Raw genomic sequence first — 22,118 nt, 5'->3', positions numbered from 1 at the left:
GAAAAAAAAAAAAAAAACAACTTGGGTGAGAAGTCTATAAAAACTGGGTGTTGCCAAAAGTTCATCCTATTTGGCAGCTGCTGCCTCATCCACAGCTTCTGATAGATCTAAGAGGACTCTCCTCTCTCAAACTGTAAGTAAAGAACCTCCTTTGTCTACCTGGAGAATACCAGGGAGTCAGAGGTTAGTGATAGCACTAAGCACAGAGAGGAACGTTTGTTGGCTTTTGTTTTCAGGAAAAGTGTGATGGTGGTTGAAAGTGTGGTGATCTGCTGAAATGATTGTTTTCCTCTCTACCCATTCTGGTAGATCCAGACTGATCCAGTTACCAGCAGTCCCTGTAAGAGGGCTCTTTTGAGTCTTTGGCTTAGGGGAAACAGAGTGAATAGTCCTATTTGGTTAGATTCTACTCAGTTTTTTAAATGAGTGCTCACTTCTGCTCCCTGCATAACAGCTGCTTATTCAAATGATTTATTTATATATCTATCTCCTTCTGTAATTTTCTTCATTCTCTTCCCACACCTACTAATACTTGCACTGAAGTTTCTTTGTCACAGAAATGAACTCTTGGCTTGTTTTTCCCTTCGTCTGCACCCACGGCTCAAATGAGAAAATGGAACAGGCATCACAGAGCATAGTTGTCCTTTGATTATGAATTGTCAAACATTTTCCTTATTTGATACTTTCTATAACATTTCCTACTATAGAAAACGTATGAAAATCCTACAGCTTAAGATATTCAAAATCAAAAGCTGCTGATGTATTTTGCCATATTTGTTCTACTAACTGAAGAATAGGCCAGAATTTCCTCATCTCTAAAGTCAGCAAGGTTGATACAGATACCTCTAAGTTCGCTCGTAGCTCTGTTTTCTGTAGTTACCTTCTATTCATGTATGTTTGTGCTCGCAACCTTCTCCCAGATTTGCATATGTATTACCTGATAATATGGGGCTTCCCTGGTGGCTCAGGTAAAGAACCTGCCTGCAATACAGGAGACCCGGGTTTGATCCCTGGGTCAGGAAGATCCCCTAGAGAAGGGAATGGCAACCCACTAGAGTATTCTTGCCTGAAGAATTTCATGGACAGAGGTACAGCCCATGGGTCCACTAAAAGTCAGACATGACTGAGCAGGTAACACTCTCACTTATACCTGTTAATATATTATGTTTAGTAAATAATATAATATATAAACTTATTCACTAAGAAATAAAGCATTTTAAAAAACCATAAAGTGAACTCTGAGAGTCACCCCACCCTATTTCATTCCCCAGGAGTAAGCTCAATGTGGTTATTCTCTGCTTATATAGACCCATAAACAGTATGTGTGCATACCATTTTTGTTTAATTTAAAAAAGAGTGACATTATGTATTGCGTACTTTTCTGAAACTTGCCTTTATTTTTTCTTAATCATATAATGTAAACAACTTCCTATCACACTTTTTAAAAAGTTGGCATGAGATCTCAGTAAGCAGAAGCTTAGGGACACAGAAATCATTCTCTATCATTACCCACTTCCAGCTGGCCTCCTCTCATCCAGTGGTGAACATTAGCCTGTGACCCTGTTTTATGATTAACAGAGAAGCAATATTTGTGCTGATGTGGTACAGAACTTTAATCCCTCTGTAGAAGTTTAACTTCTTGTAAACAGTATTGGTTCGATTTGACCTTTTCTCTGTTTTATTTTTCAGTTGAGTCAGCATACTCAGATGGAAGAAAATCACTTGGTAGTAAACAGAAATATGGAAATCCCTTAGGGAGTTATTTTTTGATTAAAAAATTGAGAAATACTGATTCCAGACATTTTCATAAAGTCTTATAAAAAGCATCCTCATGTTTATTATGTGATTCCACAAATACATCCTAAGCAACTACAATGAGTAGGTTGCTCACAGGTCACATGTGATCCATCTTGCAGTGAGACAACCAGAACCAATATTACAGCCATTTAATCCATAGTAAGCTAGGACTCAGAAAAGTTATCAATTTGCCCATGGTCCCAGTGAGGAAGAGGCAGAGCTGGTCCTTGAACCCAGGTCTGTCTGATCTACTTCTGTGTAAATGTGTCAGATATTTATGAATTGGTAATGTGGTGTGGGGTTAATGATACATAGCTCACGGATTTTTGGCACTCTGGGCAGAATCACCAAGGACATTAGAGTCACCTAAAAGCCAGTTCCTTTCTCCAGTCTCACTGTTTATGTGGAAGAGGGAGTATTCCTCCTAATCCCAACATGTGCCTTATTAGCTATTTGTCCTGGGACAAATAATTAAACTATCTTACATTTTTTTCTTATCTATTATATGGCAGAGGGTATGGAAAAGGGGGAAGCCTGGCTACCTTTTGAGATGATTGTGGGGAGTGCACTTTATAGTGCATGTAAAGCAATTATCAGAGTGCATGGCAGTAAATAGCATTTGCTATTATTGGGCTATGTTTTTCTTTTGTTTTATTAAAGAAACATTTTTTTTGGGGGGGGTATTTTTCAACTCCTTTATGACAGGAGAAAAGTTTAGAGGAGAAATCTAAACTGATAGAGAAAATTTGTACTTTGGCTTGGAGTTCACCAACCTCAGGTTGTCTTAAATCTGACATGAAGGTCTGGAGATCAGGTCCAAAGCTAACAGTCCCTGACTACAATTTAGGAACTAATATATAAACAGGGGGAACACTGTCTTCGGGTGGCTGGGATATAAAGGGCATTGGAAAATTATCTTCTTTGTGATTACTGCCCACTACCTGTCCTGGTACCCCAGTGACAGCATTGTGGTTCTGTTCTTGGGGTTAAGTGTTGAAGCGAGAGTAGCCACAGTGAGTGCCATCAGTTACACCTTGTCAGGAAATAGTTCAGTAGCCACTGACTTCTCTATCAAGGGATAGAATACTGACAGCTTGCTTTGAAAAGACACAGAAGATATCAAGGTTGATTTGCCATGAGAAGGACAACTGGGTGGGGTTGCCTCATCCTAGGTGGGACCTTGGACAAGTCAGTTAGCCTCTCCAAGTCTTAGCTTGTTCATTAATTAATGAAGATAATACTTGTCCTCGTTATCTCATTGTTGAATGGATGGAATGAGAAGTGAGGGGTCCCTTAGTTTCCAGGAAGTAGAAAGCAGACACAGGGCATCTACCCTGTGTGGGAGTATATGAGGGGAGAGGAGACAGGAGAAAGGAGGAGACCACAGGGTAATCTTCACTGCCATTTTTTTCTTTGATAATCCAACCTATTCTAACATCCAAGATGAGAGTCCTGTGAGCTTGCATTTTCAAGACTAGCCCTAAGGGGCAGCAAACAGGAGCCTTTAGATGACCACTACAGAGAAGTTGCTTGGGTAGGGGATTTTTGAGCCAGAGTCTGTCCTTGCCAAAGCAGTGAAGCTGAGAATTACTGGAGCAGGAATCATCACATGACATAGGCATCCTTGGAGGACAATGTCCAGCCCAGAGGTTAGGAAAAATCCTCCCCGTCTGCCCCAGATAGTCTCGCAGGTGGTCGAAGATAAGAAAAAGGAGACGCACTCCACCCTCTATGTCCCAAAGCTGAAGAGAAGTTAAATTCAAGGCCAAATGGCAGCTTCTCCTCTTAAGCTTGCTGCCTAGACAATACTCTGGTGAGACTATAGGCGAACAGAGTAAAGTTAGGAATGGCCACAGAGGTGGAAAGCTTCACTATCCTGGCCTCAAAGTCAGCCAGGGCCCCTGATGGCACCAGGAATCCACAGAATAGAGAGACAGTCAATTACTGCCATGATCCCTGTTTGTCAGATTTAAGCAGATCACTCATTAGGTGGTTGAGTTTTAAGATCAGTCATCCCAGTGATTTCCTGAAAGACATTCTGTTTAGGATCACCATGACATTTGGCATCCCACCTTCATCCATTATGGCTAATTGCAACTACTTAGGCTTCAAAACAGAACAGACCTCATTTGTTTAGCTAGTTGTAGAAATGGGCCAGAAATGTCAGAGGTGCCTATGGGGCTTTTCTGCACACATGCTGTCTTGGGCATGAATCCATGTAAAAGACCCACAGTTCAATTCACAACTAACTGTCCTACACTCTTTTCCAGACCTGTCACCATGGCCCACCAGTTTCCAGCCCTCACTTCAGAACAGAAGAAGGCACTCTCAGAAACTGCCCGACGCATTGTTGCCAATGGGAAGGGGATCCTGGCTGCAGATGAGTCTGTAGGTGAGTGTAGGAAACATCACACTCCAACATCCTCCTGATTCTCCACTTAGCAAAGGCAACGTGATCATATTCTCTCTCCTTTCAGAGGAAAAAAAAGGTTTATGTACACAGGAGGGGGAACAGAAGACTCAGTAAGCACAGACCTTTTGTGTCTTGTCATTCCAGAAGACAGATTTCTGAAAACCAAGTGAACAGGCTCAAGTCCTACATCCAAGCTGTAGCAGGCCAGGAACTCAGTAAGCAGGATGAAACCTCTGCCGCTGATGAGAAGTCAGTGTAAAGCCAGCCAAGGATGGGCGGTGAGAGCAGCGAATTGTCAACGTCAGGAATGGGGCAGAGCTTGTGACTGAGAGCAGCTCAGGATGGCACAAGGGAGGGCCTCAATGGTCCCACAATAAAATGACAGGAGTCAGAGAAGTCAAGAGCCTGCCTAACCCCTCCTTCCACTGTCTATACATCCGGTCAGATCAGGGCTGGGCCAGGGGAGAGCTAAAGAGGCCTGAGGGCCTTGCAGCCCCATTTGTGCCCAATGGTGGCATACACCTCGATGACACATCCAGCACCTGCGCTTCCTCACCAGCATCATGACAGCAGCCAGGTCTTTTCCTGGGGAGACAAAAAAGAGAGAGGAGCTCTGAATCACTCAGTCATGCCCAACTCTTTGGGACCCCATGGACTGCAGTCTACCAGGCTCCTCTGTCCATGAGATTGTCAGGAGCTCTGAAGATCTGAATAAAAAAAGAGCATTGCTGTCCATCCTGGTGAGGATCAGTGGTTGGTATGGAGGGGGTTGGCAGGGAAGCACCAGCCTGCTCCTTATGCTGCCTTCACCGACCCATGTAGGCACGATGGGGAACCGCCTGCAAAGGATCAAGGTGGAGAACACGGAAGAGAACCGCCGGCAGTTCCGCGAGCTCCTGTTCACTGTGGACAGCTCCGTCAGCCAGAGCATCGGGGGTGTGATCCTCTTCCATGAGACCCTCTACCAGAAGGACGGCCAGGGAAAGCTGTTCAGAGACATCCTCAAGGAAAAAGGGATCGTGGTGGGAATCAAGGTGAATACATCTCACTCCCATCTCACCACAGCCACACTCACAACACAGAGGTTGGGACAGGGCCAACACCAGGAGCACTCTCATCATCTAATTGCTCTTCTCACTCCTTTCCGTCCTCACCATCCCACTGAGAAACAGATCCTCCTCTTGACCTTTCCAGTACCTTCTTCTTTCAACCATTTTCCTACAAAGAACTTAATCACTTTGTGTCTCCATTTTCTCATTTTAAAAGTGGGAATAATAGTACCTTCCTCATAAAGTTCTTATAAAAATAAAGTGAGCTTGTAAAACAGGGCCTGTCACACCATTATTACTTAGTTCATGGTAGTTATTACTGTTAAAACACTTAACTGTTCTACTGTAACTCGGTCTTCCAAAACTTCACGAACTTCTCAAGGGTGATCATCCGTATTTGTTGAGTGCTTACAACTCCAGGCGCTCATTTACTCCTCACAACCTCTAGAGATAGACTCAATTATTATCCCTATTTTAGAGATGAGGCAAGAAAACAGAATTACAGGGAGGAGTATAACTTGTCCACAGCAAGGCAAAATTGGAGCCAGTTCAAACCCAGACTGCTGCCTCTTGGGCTCATGACCATAGCCTCTGTTATGCTGACAGTAGAGGCTGCATCCCTATTCCTCTTAGCTCCTATGATAGCATAGGGCTTGATATGTGCAGTGCTTGATAAATGTCTCTTGAATAAATGAACGACTCATTTAAAGGTGGTGGCTCTTATACAGGCACCTCTTCATCTCAGATGCTATCAGATTACTTCTTGCTTCTCAAGCTCCAGGCCTGTGCTTTTGATACTTTCCATCCTGTTAGGGTTGATACTCTTACACTGTTCTTTCCAGATAACTTCACTTCTACTGTGGACTGAATTGTGTCCCCTCAATGACTGATGTACCTTCCTAATTCAACTCCTTGGTTTGTGAAAGATGAGAACTACTATTTAGCACCAGGGGCTCTGCTTGTATTTTCCAGGGACACCTGAGACCTGCTAATTGTTAATTATTTATATTCACAGTTAGATCAAGGAGTTGCTCCGCTTGCAGGAACAAACAAAGAAACCACTGTTCAAGGTGAGGATTTTGCCCACTGATATGAATCATGCCAATATATGCCAGAAATGAAGACAAGCAAAGAAGTGATGGAGGGAAACAGACTGTAAATATCACACTAGTTTTAGAGCCACACAGCTGTTCTTCAGCCCCAGCTACTCTATTTAATAACTGTATGCCCTCAGGCTAGTCACTTAAATATTCTGAGTCTCCACTAAAGTGAGATAGCAATATCTACTTTGCAGAATAGTTGTGGGAATTAAAGTAGACAGTGCACATAAAATGCTTATCTTTCTCCCTCATGACTTGCAGGGCTTGATGGCCTTTCTGAACGCTGTGCTCAGTATAAGAAAGATGGCGCTGACTTTGGGAAGTGGCGTGCTGTGCTGAAGATTGACAACCAGTGTCCATCCCATCTTGCTATCCAGGAAAACGCCAACACCCTCGCCCGCTATGCCAGCATCTGTCAGCAGGTGCTCTTCCTTACCCTTGGCCTCAAATATAGTAGGCAAGAGTTTTCTTCAAAGCCCAACTTTCTAATTTTATTGTAACCATACATGATCCTTCCTTTTTTCTCACCACTATAATCTGATGGCGTTAAAAAAATTTTTTTTTTACTACTTATACTAGGTGTGGTAGAGTAAGATTTGGTTCCACAAGGAATCAAATGAATCCAAAAGGCAAACATAATCAAGTGTGGCCTTCTACCAAAGCACTGTAAGCTGAGTCTTGAAAGCAATCATCTCTTGAGGCCAGGGCATTTGCATGTCTATGCCCCACTGTGGCCAAGGACATGATCCTCTTAATCCCCAGCTCAAGGGTGACAGCCTTGATCTGTTTCCAATTCAAATAATTTGTTAGAGGATGGTAGCTTGATGCTAAAGTTTCCAACCTGTTGCAAAGTGCCTCTGGGATCCAACTTAAGTCTGATTGCTTGTGTGGGTACAGTGCTGGGGTTACCAGAATTGTGGGCACTTGGAGCTTCCCAATCAGAACTGAAAACATTGCTTGAATTCCTTAATTAACCCATACGAGAGGCATCCTTATCGGTGACTTTAGCTTGCCTGCCCTGAAAGGATGACATATAGGTTCTGAGGTAGTAGAATAGTCTCTAGAATGATATACAGAAATAGTTTGTATTTACTGTACCCCATTTCAAGGAAAACTTTTTTTTTCCTCACTGTTCTTTTTTGGCTAAACCACAGATGCTCACTAGATATCCCATTAAATTTATTTTCATTGACTTTAAGTCATTTATAAGATATTTCTCCATAAGGGCTTCACCCTGTACCAGTTGGAATGTTAAATAACTTAAGGAAAGGATCCCAGTGAACAGAGCTTCATTCTGTCCCCTCCATTTTTCTCTTTAGAATGGTCTGGTACCCATTGTTGAACCAGAGGTAATTCCTGATGGCAGCCATGACATGGAACACTGCCAGTATGTTACTGAGAAGGTAAGTCTTAAACATAAAGATGGCAATGCCGGTTAAAAAATCTGTTTTAAAGTAACAGTTGTTACTTATATATCCACTGTTACATGTGAGGTATTCTATGGTTAGAAACATTATGCAGTGTTGAGAAGGTGAGGAGGTATTATCAAACCTTCCACTTTTGGGGGCACATGGTACACTCCTGGTGAAAAAGCAGATCTGCATTACCAAGGCCAGGGTTTAAGCATCCATATTCCCAGTTGTGGGACCTGGGGCAAGTCATATTATCTTTTTGGACCTCATTTCCATTATGTTTAAGAGATTTTAAAATAAGATGAGGCTTCCATGAGAAAATGTAATTAGAAGGTGATTTTTTCACATATAACTTTCTAAATTAGCCATGTACATCCGTAAGAAAGTCCTCAGTTTCTCCACTTGCAAAATGAGGTGGACTGAAATGAGCTCTGAAAGCACTCCTGTCTGTAAAATTTATATTTTTATGATCACTCAGCTTCAATGGGGATGGAGAATGGAGGATGATTTGGATGTCCCCAGCAAATTAAATCAAGGCAGACTCAATTGACAGAAGGAAGTAATGGGAAGGAAGCAGTGAGGGGCTTCTGGGGAGCAGAGCCATCCGGATAGTCCATGCAGTGAGCAGTTAGGGGAGGGGCAGCAGGGACAGGCTGGCTTGGCTGTGATTTGCAGGCATCACCCTGATTGAAGCTTCGGGCAAGCAATGTGTGGGAATTCCTTCATCCTCCTTCCCTACAGTGTAGAAGTGCCATGGTCAGATGACTGTATGGCTGCTCTGGGTTTCACCTATGTGGGTCTTTTGTCCTTCAGGTCCTGGCTGCTGTATACAAGGCCCTGAATGACCATCACGTTTACTTGGAGGGCACCTTGTTGAAGCCCAACATGGTGACTGCTGGACATGCCTGCACCAAGAAGTATACTCCAGAGCAGGTGGCAATGGCCACGGTTACAGCTCTCCACCGTACCGTTCCTGCAGCTGTGCCTGGTAAGATTTTCTTTCTTCTCTAACTTGAGGTCTTAGTCCTCACTCTTTGAAGGAGTGTCAGAAGCATTTGCATATGTCCAGGACTCTCCTTCCAGCCATGAAATAGATCTCTGCTATCTCACAGGTAGCCAACACTTCCCCCTCAAACTCCATGATGCCACCTATCCTGAGTCCATCAAAATACATACAATCCATTGATTTCCTCGACATTTCACTGCCCTTTTATTTACTAAATCCCTTCTCTCCTCAGCCCAGCTAGCCTCAGCAAAGGCAAGCTAATTTCCCCAACCTAGTCCCATGCAAATCAAGTGGGGAAAAGATTGAGCCATGACGTTTCTTTTAGGCTCCTTGCTTGCTTTCTCAAGCAGGGTACAGAGCCAAGATTAGTGGAGTGGAATGGCTTCTCTCCTTCCAGGCATCTGCTTTTTGTCTGGTGGCATGAGTGAAGAGGATGCTACTCTCAACCTCAATGCTATCAACCTTTGCCCTCTACCAAAGCCCTGGAAACTAAGTTTCTCTTACGGACGGGCCCTGCAGGCCAGTGCACTGGCTGCATGGGGTGGCAAGGCTGAAAACAAGAAGGCAACCCAGGAGGCCTTTATGAAGCGGGCCCTGGTAAGACACTTCTTCTTATGTACTTAATCAAGTGGATTCTTGGGACCTGGCTCTCATTGCTTTCTTCAGGCCATGATGGACTCCAGAGAGTGTCTACCAGGTATTTGAAATTGTGGCATTAGAGCTTAGTAGGAAAGTCAAGGCTGGAGAGAGTTTTGACCTCTCCACACAGGGAGTATAATTGATGTTAGTAGATTGAAGGACAATTCCACAGAGACACTTTAGAGGGACAATGAGAGGGCCAAGGAATGAACATAGGATATCTTTCATTTTGAGAAGATGAAGAGGAGAAGCCACCAAGACAAGCAATGATTATATATATTAAGATGAACTAAGGATTCTAGGAACAAACAGAATGAAGTTTCAAAGGGTCAATAACAGCACCCTACAAAGAGGTTAAAAATAAAGGTGGGAAAAGGCTTTGGAGTTACTGGCATTGAAGGGCATATCAGTGACCCTCAACAAAACGGGTTCAATAAAGAAAAGGTGCCCATTCAAGATGCTTGTCAGAAAAAGACACAGAAAGGTTACCAGGAACAATGAGGACAAAGAAGGGTCTTATTCAACTACTAACATTCCTCTTTGAGTACATATGAACCAAGGATTGGGGTGAACAAAGCAGACACAGCCAGTGCCTTCAGGGGACTTAGAGTTTAGCCAAATAGGAAAGAGCTTGGCATGTTTAAATGTAAAGCAGAAGGATCCAGAGGAGAGATTAAAGATTAGGAAAGAACAGAAACTTAGAGGAAACAGTGCTACATGAGACAAAATGTTAAATACAGGTGGCAGAGTTGGTCTTAGAAAGGAGGGAAGAGATAGCAAAAAAGAAACAATGAGTTTGGAATCAAGTCTGTGGAGGTGGAGAGATGCAATGGTTGATCATTGATTATAGGTGAGGGCATCTGTTGAGAGTGATAAGGGAATGGAGATTTTGGTCTTCACAGTGGGGAACTTGGAATAGTTGTTGAAGTAGTTGCTAGGAAATTGACCAGAGGTTATGGCCAAGCATCAAGCAAGGCACAGTTGAAATGAATTTGTTTGGTACGTTAAATTAGATCCTGAATGTTCCCGACAGCATGTAGGAAGATTCAGATCAGCCTAAATGGGAAAGAGCAGGGTTGAAGCATCAGAGTTTAACAGGGAGATGGAACAAATTTGAGTCATAGCCTTATCCAGCTTGCTGCTGATGATGAGAGGGGAGCCTGGGCAAAGAATCAGGCATAGCCAAAATTTTGATGATAAGGCACTAAAGGAAAGGAAGGCTACAGAGAAGCTAAAAACGTCATCTCAGAGGTGTAAGAGAGGTGTGAGATTTTAGAGGTAGTGCTTTACGTTTTGGTGATGATGGTGTGGCTCTGCTGGTGTGTGGCTGATGAGGTGGGAAGATATAGCAAATATGAAGGGATTATGCAAGTAAGGGTTAGCCACACAAAAGAAGGGATGCTAAGCTTGTCATCTAGAACAGTGGTTCTCAAGTTGAGCATGCATCCAAATCACCTGACGGAGAAGGCGATGGCACTCCACTTCAATACTCTTGCCTGGAGAATCCCATGGACGGAGGAGCCTGGTAGGCTGCAGTCCATGGGGTCGCAAAGAGTCGGACACGACTGAGTGACTTCCCTTTCATGTTTCACTTTCATGCATTGGAGAAGGAAATGGCAACCCACTCCAGTGTTCTTGCCCGGAGAATCCCAGGGACAGGGGAGCCTGGTGGGCTGCCGTCTCTGGGGTCGCACAGAGTCGGACACGACTGAAGCGACTTAGCAGCAGCAGCAGCAGCCAAATCACCTGAAAGGTATGTTAAAATGCAGGTGGCTGTACCCAGCCACTGAGTTTCTGATTCAGAAGATCTGGGGTTAAGCTGGAGAATTTCCATTTCTAACAAGTGCTTAATTAGGTCCATGAAACCTAACTTTGAAAATCATTGTAGATGTAGAAATAAGTCCTGGAGAGATCAGAAAATGGCAACAGTGACTTGAAGACAGGTACTGTTAAGTGGCGTTTGAGTGTTATGACAGGTTTCATAATTCTGAAGTCAACTTTAATTGGAATTTACACAGGGTATCAAATGATATTACAATAACAACTACATAAAAATTATATATTCTTATGGACAAATATATGTAGAAAATGTAAAACTTATTAAATTTTTTTTTTCTTTTTGCTATAGTGAAGCTTCAGCTACACTTGCCTGATGTTTGGCAATATGTCTGGTCATTTTCCTAGCAGACTACTCAACTACTATTCCAAGGTTCCCAAATTGGAACTGAGATTTCCTTTTCCCGATCACTGTAATGAGTGAGAAGTTTCTCAGTTTTAATTTCTAGGATGGCTGTTGCAGTATTGCTGGTGCTAAAAAGAAATCTTCTTAGTTACACAGAGTTCAGGCTTGCCTGAGAAATGCTCAGAAAACTGGGATTTTAAAAAGGAAGTAAGGATAAAAGCATAAAAGGAAGAAATGGTATCAGCAGCAATATTTAGCAAAACCACTGTATGGACGAAAAATCTCCATGAAGGTGTAGTTGGTTTCAAATGAGAAGCAAGGAGGATGAAGCGCAGGTTGCTCTAACTCGGTCTCCTCTCTCACACTTGTGTTTCAGGCTAACAGCCAGGCAGCCAAAGGACAGTATGTTCACATGGGTTCTTCTGGCTCTGCTTCCACCCAGTCGCTCTTCACTGCCAGCTATACCTACTAGAACCCGAGGCTGACCAGCTTGGCTCTGGCGCTCTAGGTGTCTTGGTAGGAGGGCTGAAAGGAAAGAACGACTTTTCGACTGACCCTGGAAATTAGATGAAATTAGGTTGCAAACTGCTGGAAACACAACACATGTTAATTTCTTAGACACAAGTGGAAAAAAATCAGTTATGGAAACATAAATCTGAATATCAGGGATCTGATGAAATCTCACCCAATGGTTTCCTTACAATGCTTCTAGCTCCCCACCCAAAGTGTCTATCTAAGAAAAAAACAGACTTTAAAACAGAACCAGCTCTCCATCCAGATCACCAAATGAAACACCTCCCAAGCCGAGTGCAGAGAAGCTCATCTTATTAAACAGTCTTAGCAGTGGTAGGTTATGAAGGCAACAGCTGCAACCAAAAAAGGAAATAAAATGTTCTACAAACCTTCGGTTCATATCAGGTTTTACTTTGTGCTCTTGCTTTCAAAGGACTTGATACATTTCATTACCTTTGACTCTACAGACCTGACTGCCATTAGCGTCAGGATCCTCAACACTGGTTACTTGTTGGATTAACCTGGCAAAATTAAAAAACCCAGGATGCTCAGGCCACGCTCCAGCCAAGTTTGAGAACTACCAAGCTAGATTTCAAGTTTGAGGGTATTTAGAAATGAAGGCTATTCATAATGTGAAGCAAGCTACATTGTAAAATGATTCCAAACAACATAAGGAGTGTAATAAAGCAATCACTGTGATGCTGATGCTTGGAACATTCCTCATCAGATGGCACAGGTTTGGTGACACAGGGCTGCATCTTCCTCTGCACATCCAAGCACACCACGTAGTTTTGCAGGAAGTAATATTCACATAATTTTGCTTATTGCCTTCTGATTTTCAGAATTAACCTATAAAAGCATTAAAGACAACCATAGTTACAAGAGAGAATTTAATTATAACTTTGGACAATGTAATAGTAATGATTTTGGTGAAAAAAAAAAGTAATGTTTTAGCTGAGAGGAGCTGAGAAATTCAAGGGGGAGAAGACGTGGAGGAAAGCAAAGAAAACAGTAATTTACTTAATGGGGAATTAGGCTACTGCTTGAAATTGATGGATTAAGAAGTAGTGCTTGAAAAAAAAAGTGCTTTGAGTCTATTAAAATACAAGGGAAATGGATTTAATCATTAAAATATTCCTACCTATAACAAAAATTAGGAGAAGGTAGTAAACTAAATTCTTTGTCTGGAAGACAAAGGTTTCTAAATATTACTTAGAGTGGATAAATTAGGAAGTAGACGTATAAACATATGATTTAGAGGAATAAGACAGAATTAATTCAAAGGGACTTCTGAGGGAAAAGACTTGGGAATGGGACACAGGGAAGATGTTTACTTATGTGCTTCTACAACGTTTGAGTGTTTCTTTCCATGGGGCTGTATTACTTTTCTAAAAACAACTACTAATATATTCATATAAACAATTCAAACCTACTTAGAGGTTATTTAATCCAAGGCTCTCATTTTACAGATGATAAAACCGAATCTAGAGAAATTAAATTACTTGAGACAGTCATACATTTAGGGGTTTAGGGTAAAGCTGAGAGATTAGAATTTAGGTCTTTTTCTCCTATAATGGACACACGGTCAGGGAAGAAGGTAAGGGCAGGGCAACGGGCTGTGTTCAGTACCTCTGCCACCAGCACTACTGATCTTTTAGATTTCTTTTTGCATTCATCTGCTCAATCATCAGCAAGTAGTTGATGTGCTAAACTGTCCTAAATGCTGGTAACACTTGATGTGACAAAGCTTTCCTGCCAGAAATTTTTTATCTAGAGCTTATTCAGCTTCCCTCGTGGCTCAGACAGTAAAGAATCTGCTTGCAATGCAGGAGACATGGGTTTGATCCTGGTGTTGGAAAGATCCACTGGAGAAGGAAATCACTACCCACTCCAGTGTTCTTGCCAGGACAGAGGAGCCTGGCAGGCTACAGTCCACGGGACTGCAAAGAGTCAGACATGATGGAGAGACTAACATTTTCATTTATTCAGCGTCACTGACCCTAAGTTGTAAAGAAACCTCTCAGATTCTCACTTATGGTTGGGTAGAAATTTATAATCAAGGTTGAGCTATTTATATCTTTTGGTCAAGGCTGAATTACATTACACTGTGGGTGAGGATTTATATAATGAATTTTCCCTGGCTATCTGATGTATTTTCCTGACTGCAGTTGTCTTTGAAATCTCAACTCCAGTAATTTCCTTCACTCACAGTAATATGAAGACAGATGTTACAAACTTCAGTTCCTATTAACTGTGTGGTCACTGAGTAAATGTATTAGTTGTGTCCTAGTTTTTGGTACACTGTCAGATTTATTCTAGGAGTTACTGAAAGTCTACTAAAAATAAAACCTGGTACCAGGCACTGAAAGTAAGTAAGAAAAGTTTCAGCTTTAGAGTAGCTATGATATTTGCATACCAAGCAATTAAATTTGAGTAGCTAAGCCAGAAACACAAATGCCACTGACTGTGGGTTGGGAAGTGGGGAGGAGAGTCTATCAATATGGCTGGGTGCAGAAAGGGAGGAGGTGACATTTAGTTTGGACATCACAGGATGGCAAAAGCGAAGGAACTCTTAGAAAAGGAACTGCCTTTGTATGAGGAAACATTTGAATAATTCACTGGGAGGAGATGGGACTTCGAAGGCATAAGTAGCAAAAGCTCAGGCCACAAAATAATTACTGAATGCTGGAAGGAATAATAAAAAGGAATTTGGTTTTGCTATGAAAAGGAAGAGGGAGAGAAGTGAGGGAAGAGGCTGGGAAATGAGAGACGGGAAAGAGAAGGCAGGGAAAGGCTAGGGCAATGTGGAATTGTGGTGATGTCTAAAAGACTTCTGAGAAGGAGAGAAATATCAACCAATCTAAACCTATTTGTCTTCTGGAGAGCAAGGGCTGAGTTTCACATATGAGTCCACATCATCCTTCACAAAACCAAGATGCTGAGATGATTCATATTGTGAATTGATTTAGCAGAAGCCAGCTGTAACAATAAGAATATATGCTTCTAGAAACTTGCAGAAATCTTGAAGCAGGCTTTGGGCAAAATCAGGAATGGGACTTCTAGACCGTATGATCTAGCTGTGCTGGGGTAAGAGTCTCCAGCTGACACTGACATTTCATTCACAGCAACAATGGAGGAAACTGGCATCCAGTGTGCTAGGGAATTCTTCAAGGTCATATAACCTGTAGTGAGACTTAGGCTGGTGTGATCTGCGAAGTCCTATGGGAAGGCAGTGCTCATAGGGAAGCACAGGTTCTGGAGTCCGACAGTCTAGGTTCCAATGCTGGCTCTGCTGCTTCCTAGTCGTGTGACCTTGGGACACCTTATACAACTTTTGTGGTCAGTTTCTCCCTCTCCAAAGTAATAGTATCACGAATTATTGAGAGATTAAATGAGTCAATATATCTCAGTGACACATTCAGAATCTCTTATCCACAACTCTGAAATCCAAAAAGCTTTAAAAACCAAAAATTTTCTCAAAAGTTTACAGCAAATTATTTGGTAGCAAACCCTAACTCAAGAATGTGATCTTGATTCCACTTGATGGGAAGCAAAGATGTGTCTGATGATAGGAGCTGACTCAGACCCTGTAGAGGGGATGATGAAATACATAGCATAAACATATATTTGCTCTCTAAAATATAAAAAATTTGATTTGTGAAACATATATGTTCTCAAAGCTCTCAGATAAAGAATTGTGAAGCTGTTTTTTAGAACAATATCTGCTATACTTCTAGAATAACAGATGAACTTTCCATGCTCTGGAGTCCCAAGGCTCATGTAATCCTATGAATTCTCTAAGCATATTTTTTACGGAAGATAAATTAAGAGACAGGAGTAACAGCAAAGCTCAACAGTCAGTTACAGCTCTATTTTCATCACTCGAATATGGTTTTCTGGCTGTAACACACTCTGTCCTAAGGCTCCTGAAATAGTCTAACACTCAGAACTGGGTGCCACTATATGTAGACATATATAAAATCAGTCAGCAAGTATTCATTTAGCACTACTGTATGCTTGGTGCTGAAAATAATACTATATCATCCTTATATGCCTACCACTGAGATGAGGAAGGCAAGGATACAGTTAGGAAACAAAATGATATACAATAATATGCTAAATTACACTGGTATAGGTAAGGTGCTAAAATCAAAAGAGGTGGTATGAATTGCAGACAGTTTATTGCTAGTTGTATGATCTTTGGATCTTGAGTCTCAGTTTTCCCATCTGTAAAAATAGGTTTGCTGTTAGATTAGCAATATTTTTTGTAAAGTGCCAGATATATAAGTCATGAATAAATATTTTATTTTTTCTCTGTCAGTTGGCTCTTAAAAGAATGGTAAAGGCAGTTGAGTGGAAGTGAAGATGAATTGACCATGTCCTGATTAGAGTACAGATTGTATATTTTGAGGAAGTTGTGGGAAATTAGATTAAAATGGTAAGAAATTAGATTAAAATGGTGAGGCCAAGTGGAGTGGCACAGTGAGGTGGGAGAGCAGGCTGGGCAGGGATATTAGGAAAAGTTTTGCCTTAAAGTAATGAGAAATGGGGACCCTTGAGTAATCTTTGATCAGGGAGTAACATAATAGAAGAGTATTGCTGAAAATTAGTTTTTATACTGTAGAATATTGGGAGGAAACTGGGAGCCAGCTAAGTGGGCATAATAGCAAATCAACATAGAGCCGAGCCTCTGGGTGGCAGAAGTCAGTGAGTGGATGTGACATCTTTATTTTGATTTTAAAATATTTATTGTTTTCATTTATTTGACTGTGCCGGTCATTTGGTTGCAGCACTCAGGATCTTTGCTGCAGTATGCAGGATCTTGAGTTGCAGAATGTGGGATCTAATTCCCTGAGCAGGGATAGAACTTAGGCCACCTGCATTGGGAGCATGGAGTCTTGGCCACTGGATCTCCATAGAAGTCCCTAACATGACATCTTTAGGTTGGGAAAAACAACCCCAGACTCTCCTTATGTAGCATAGCTATTTACCATCCTAATAAATCTGTTTTACTGGAACTTGAAAGGCAAGCACTGGGACAAATGAAAATTCAAAATTCTTTTACATCTAATTCTCAAAAAGAGGCTGATGGGCGTGCATAGACTTAGCCCTCTGAGTATGGTGGCACAGTGAAATATAGAGCATCTTCTAAGCACATAACTAATTCTTCCGGTAGTTCACAGCAACCAGCGGTATGCTGCAGTCCGAGGTCTCAGGTGTGCCCTCTTCAGATGTCCAAGGTCAAGGCATCTTTGTGCGGCCACATCCAGAGTTTCCTTGTCCTGCCCTGGTTTTCCCTGGGGGAATTTACAGGTCAGAGTGCAGTGGATCCAGGGACACAATGACTATCATGTGATAAAGAGGTTTATCTTAGCCATTGGGCTGATATCAGAAGTATGTTCTTGAGAACATGGCTCTTGGACTGAAAATAGCACAGGCAAAATTATGAACTATGTTTTCTTTGTGCAAAATGTATCAAAACTAGGTGTCTTGGAAAGCTGGGTGATTTTCTTTTTTACTGGCAGTCTTTCTGCTGTGGAATACATATGATTTACTATTCACTCCCCAGTGAATGAGAATAAAGGACTTCCTGGTGCCACTATATAACTAATACCTGGCAGATATTTTTTAAAAATACATTTTAATTGGACTTGTCCCATTTGCACAGTAAATATATCTGTCCTTTTTCTATTTGGCCATGCTTATAGCCAAATAAGCTATAGCTTATAGCTCAGACAGTAAAGAAATCACCTGTAATGCAGGAGAGGTGGGTTCGATCCCTTTGTCGGGAAGATCTCCTGGAGAAGGAAATGGTGACCCACTCCAGTGTTCTTCCCTGGAGAATCCCATAGACAGAGGAGCCTGGTGGGCTACAGTCCATGGGGTCATAAAGAGTTGGACATGACTGAGCAACTAACACATTGTTATAGAGAAAGCTTTGGTGGTGGTGGTTTAGTTGCTCAGTCGTGTCCAACTCTTGAGACCCCATGGACTACAGCCTGCCAGGCTTCTCTGTCCATGGGATTCTCCAGGCAAGAATACTGGAGTGGGTTGCCATTTCCTTCTCAGCTCAGCCCTACCAATACCCAAGGCCACAAAACAATTTTGAAGGAGGTAGAGAAGGAAGATGAAGGATAAAAATTACAAATGAGGAACAGTAACTTCAAAAAATGATTGGAATATCTTTTTTTTAAATTGAAATTTACTCTGCAAGTAAATATCATACTCAACTGGGTGTGCTGGGTATACCCCTAGATTTGCTGCTGCTATCTTTCTTTAGGAAGACAGATGAAAATGAAAGGCCTCACTCATCAAAATTACAAAGAAATGGAGTATTACAGTAGTTAGCTTCCTTTTTTATTTTCTTTTTGCCAGCAAAGACTCCTTTCACCTACTCTATTTATGTATTTGGCCACACTGCATGTCTTGTGGGATCTCAATTTCCCAACCAGGAATTGAATCCAGGCCCATAGCAGTGAAAGGGCCAAGTCCTAACCATTCGACCACCAGGGAATTCTCTCACCTGCTCATTTTAAACTGTTATCTACTATGATGAAAATGTTATATTTCAATTCTGGTGGACTAACAAATATCAGTGAAACATTGTTTCTGGGTATGTCTGTGAAGGTTTTTCTGAAACAGAGTTGCATATTAAGTCTGTAGACTGAGTGAAGAAGATTGCCTTCAATAATGCTGAGTGCATTACCCAATTTGTTGAGGGTCTGAATCAAGCAAAAAGGTGGAGGGCAAATTTGTTCTCTGCCCAAGTGGGGCATCCATCTTCTCTCTTTGGACATCAGTGTTTCTGGTTCTTAGGCTTCTTTGGATTCAGACTGAATTACACCATTGGCTTTCATAGTTCTCCAACATATGGAGAGCATGCCACGGGACATCATATATTCTAATCACATGTGCTGTGCTATGCACAGTTGCTAAGTCATGTCTGATCCTTTGCATCTGTGTGGACTGTAGCCTGCAAGGCTCCTCTGTCAATGGGATTTTCCAAGCAAGAATACTGGAGTGGGTTGCCATTTCCTACTCCAGGGGATCTTCCCGACTCAGGGACTGAAGCTGCGTATCTTGCATCTCCTGCATTGGCAGGCTGATTCTTTACCACTGCACCACCTGGGAGCCCAATTCCTATAATCTATCATTCTGTTGTTTAGTTGCTCAGTTGTATCTGACTCTTTGCAACCCCATGAACTGTAGCCCGCCAGGCTCCTTTCTCCATGGACTTTCCGAGGCAAAACTACTGGAGTGGGTTTCCATTTCCTTCTCCAGGGGATCTTCCTGACCCAGGGTTTGAACCTGCATCTCCACACCTCCTGCTTTGCAGAGAGATTCTTTACTGCTGAGTCACTAGGGAAGCTCCTATCTATATATCTATCCTATTGGTTTATTGGTTCTTTTTATCTGGAGAACCCCAAAACATCTCATATTTTGCTTCATCTGCTTTAACCCTAATTTTCTGACTGTCCCATGTGTTAATTCCCACAAGGAATCTGAATAATGCCATAAAAGCCAATGCAGGAGACACAAGAGATGTGGGTTCAGTCCCTGGGTTGGGAAGAGTCCCTGGAGTAGGAAATGGCAACCTGCTCCAGTATCCTAGCCTGGAAAACTCCATGGACAGAGGAGCCTGGAGGACTAGAGTCCATGGGGTTGCAGAATTGGACAAGACTGAGAGACTGAGCACACAATTAAAAGTTCAGCCTTTTCCTTCAGCTGGGCCCTAAATAAAACCCCAAAAGCCCTCCCCAAGTTTTTGATTGGTTCTTTCCCATTGTCCCTAATGGCTACTCAAAACTATCACTATTGACAAGGTTCCCAACTCTACTGCTCATGGTAGTCACCCCTCTTCCTTTCCTCTCATGAATTTGACTATTTTTGGAAAATGGGTCATCTCAAGTGTATTCCATTGCTTTCTCTTCCCTCAAAGTGAAAGTTGCTCAGTGGAGTCCAACTCTTTGAACCCCATGGACTATATACAGTCCATGGAATTTTCCAGGCCAGAATACTGGAGAGGGTAGCCATTCCCTTCTCTAGATCTTCCCAACCCAGGGATTGAACCCAGGTCTCTGGCATTGCAGGTAGATTATCAGCTGAGCCACCAGAGAAGCCCTCTCTTCCCTCAGCCAGACACTAAATTTGTACTCTTTACTTTTTTCCCAATTGGGAGGAAAAAAGCTGTCATAATAAGTCCTCCCATTAGGGCTAAAATTCACCTTTGCTTATCTAATAATTCAATTTTCAGCTGCTCTCCCTTATCTTCAGTTTCCCCCTCAACTGGTTATCTATTCAGAATGGAAAAATACTCGTTTTTCTCTTTAAAAATTTTCCCTTCTTTTTATTCCCTTTTACAGTAAGAATTGGAGACGGCAATGGCACCCCACTCCAGTACTCTTGCCTGGAAAATCCCATGGACTGAGGAGCCTGGTAGGCTGCAGTCCATGGGGTTGCTGAGAGTCGGACATGACTGAGCGACTTCACTTTCACTTTTCACTTTCATGCACTGGAGAAGGAAATGGCAACCCACTCCAGTGTTCTTGCCTGGAGAATCCCAGGGACGGGGAAGCCTGATGGGCTGCCATCTATGGGGTCGCACAGAGTCGGACACGACTGAAGCGACTTAGCAGTAGCAGCAGCAAAATTAAGAATAATCAAAAAGGGTTGTCATGTTTTTAAAACTAAAGACATATAGTCACAGACCAAAATTACTATTATTTCATGAAAGGACTTTTTTATTTCTAAGCGGGGCATTATTTCAGAATAAGGTTAAGATCTTGAATCAATTTAGCTTTTTTACAAAGACATTATATTGTCCTTGTTTTACCATTTGAATGTAGACGTTACCTTTTCACCATGAATTTACAGTATTTGAGAATTGGTGTACTCTTCAGACACTATTTAAGCCCCTGAAAACTGGCTCTTCTCTATTTCAGAAGCTGTTCTTACAGAACTCATTAATGACTTTCTAATTATCCAATCTAAAGGACACCCTTCAACCCTATTTGACATCTCTGCAGCACTCTTCCAGGTCACTTCCCTGTACCAATTATCACTATGTACTGGGTTTCCCAGGTGGTGCTAGTGGTCAAGAACCCACCTGCCAATGCAGAAGATATGAGACGTGGGTTTGATCCTGGGATTGGGGATTTCCTGGAGGAGGGTATAGCAAACCAATCCACTATTCTTGCTTGGAAAATTCCACTGAGAGAGGAGCCTGGCAGGCTATGGTCCATAGGGTTACAGAGTTGGACACGACTGAAGTGACTAAGCATGCACACACTGGGTTTTCCACATTTCTGGCTGTTTCTGTCTCCTTTGAATCTTTCCCAGTCACTCAACTAGGCTGGCCCTCAGGATTCTGCTCTGGATTTATTTTCTCCTTAAATCTTAATTCATTTCTGTGTCTAAGCACTGGCGAATTCCTAAATCAAATTCTAATCCAGAGCTTCCCTATGCACTGTATCTACATCTCCAATTATCTTTAGACATCTCTCACAGACCAAACATTACATGCTCAAAAACTTGAGTAATTAATCTCCTCATTCCACACTAGGTGCACTTTCTTCCTTCTCCACCCTCAGGATTGAGTACCAACCAGCCAAACCCACTCTGAATCTTTACTCTTCTTCAGCCTTTCTCATCCAACTAGCAATCAAGTTTTACTCTGCATTTTTCAAGTTCATATCCTTCTTTCATCTGGCCTTAAAGGCACCACAACCTCTCAACAGTACTACTCTTAAGAGACTCTTTGAAGTTAACATGGAAACGACAGGCCCTTGAACCCTTACTTTGTGCAATTTTCTGAGGTTAAGATCCCCAGATCTAAGAAAGGTCACCTCGAGTTAAAATGAGGGCACCACAAGATGTCTGTATATTTGGAAAAGTACACAAGAATCTGGGGTACCTGTAATATTTCTTAAGTGGAGTACCAGTTATTTAGGGGTTTACTCGTGAAAACTGAACTGTATTCTTAAAATGTGTCCTTACTCAACATATCA

The 22,118-nt window shown here is 42.1% G+C and overlaps 1 protein-coding gene across 3 annotated transcripts; it reads left to right on the top strand.

The window, feature by feature from the left end:
- ALDOB (aldolase, fructose-bisphosphate B) lies at positions 1 to 12,904 on the top strand. Of its 3 annotated transcripts, none has more exons than XM_068973904.1 (9): positions 2 to 133; positions 4,068 to 4,189; positions 5,033 to 5,244; positions 6,275 to 6,329; positions 6,621 to 6,781; positions 7,679 to 7,762; positions 8,585 to 8,759; positions 9,175 to 9,374; positions 11,975 to 12,762. In XM_068973904.1, the coding sequence occupies exons 2-9, from the start codon at positions 4,078 to 4,080 to the stop codon at positions 12,068 to 12,070; spliced, it is 1,095 nt and encodes a 364-aa protein (XP_068830005.1). In that variant the 5' UTR covers positions 2 to 133; positions 4,068 to 4,077; the 3' UTR covers positions 12,071 to 12,762. The 3 variants fall into 3 exon arrangements, with proteins under 3 accessions (XP_068830007.1, XP_068830005.1, XP_068830006.1); XM_068973905.1 differs by lacking the exon at positions 2 to 133 and adding an exon at positions 4,355 to 4,488 and having other exon boundaries at positions 4,086 to 4,189; positions 11,975 to 12,765; XM_068973906.1 differs by lacking the exon at positions 9,175 to 9,374 and having other exon boundaries at positions 1 to 133; positions 11,975 to 12,904.
- Positions 12,905 to 22,118: the final 9,214 nt, after the last annotated feature.

Source organism: Capricornis sumatraensis, chromosome 6 (genome assembly GCF_032405125.1).
Source record: "Capricornis sumatraensis isolate serow.1 chromosome 6, serow.2, whole genome shotgun sequence".
In the NCBI taxonomy this organism is placed as follows: domain Eukaryota; kingdom Metazoa; phylum Chordata; class Mammalia; order Artiodactyla; family Bovidae; genus Capricornis; species Capricornis sumatraensis.
Note: the sequence above shows the minus strand (reverse complement) of the source record. Positions and strands in the feature narration are given on the sequence as shown.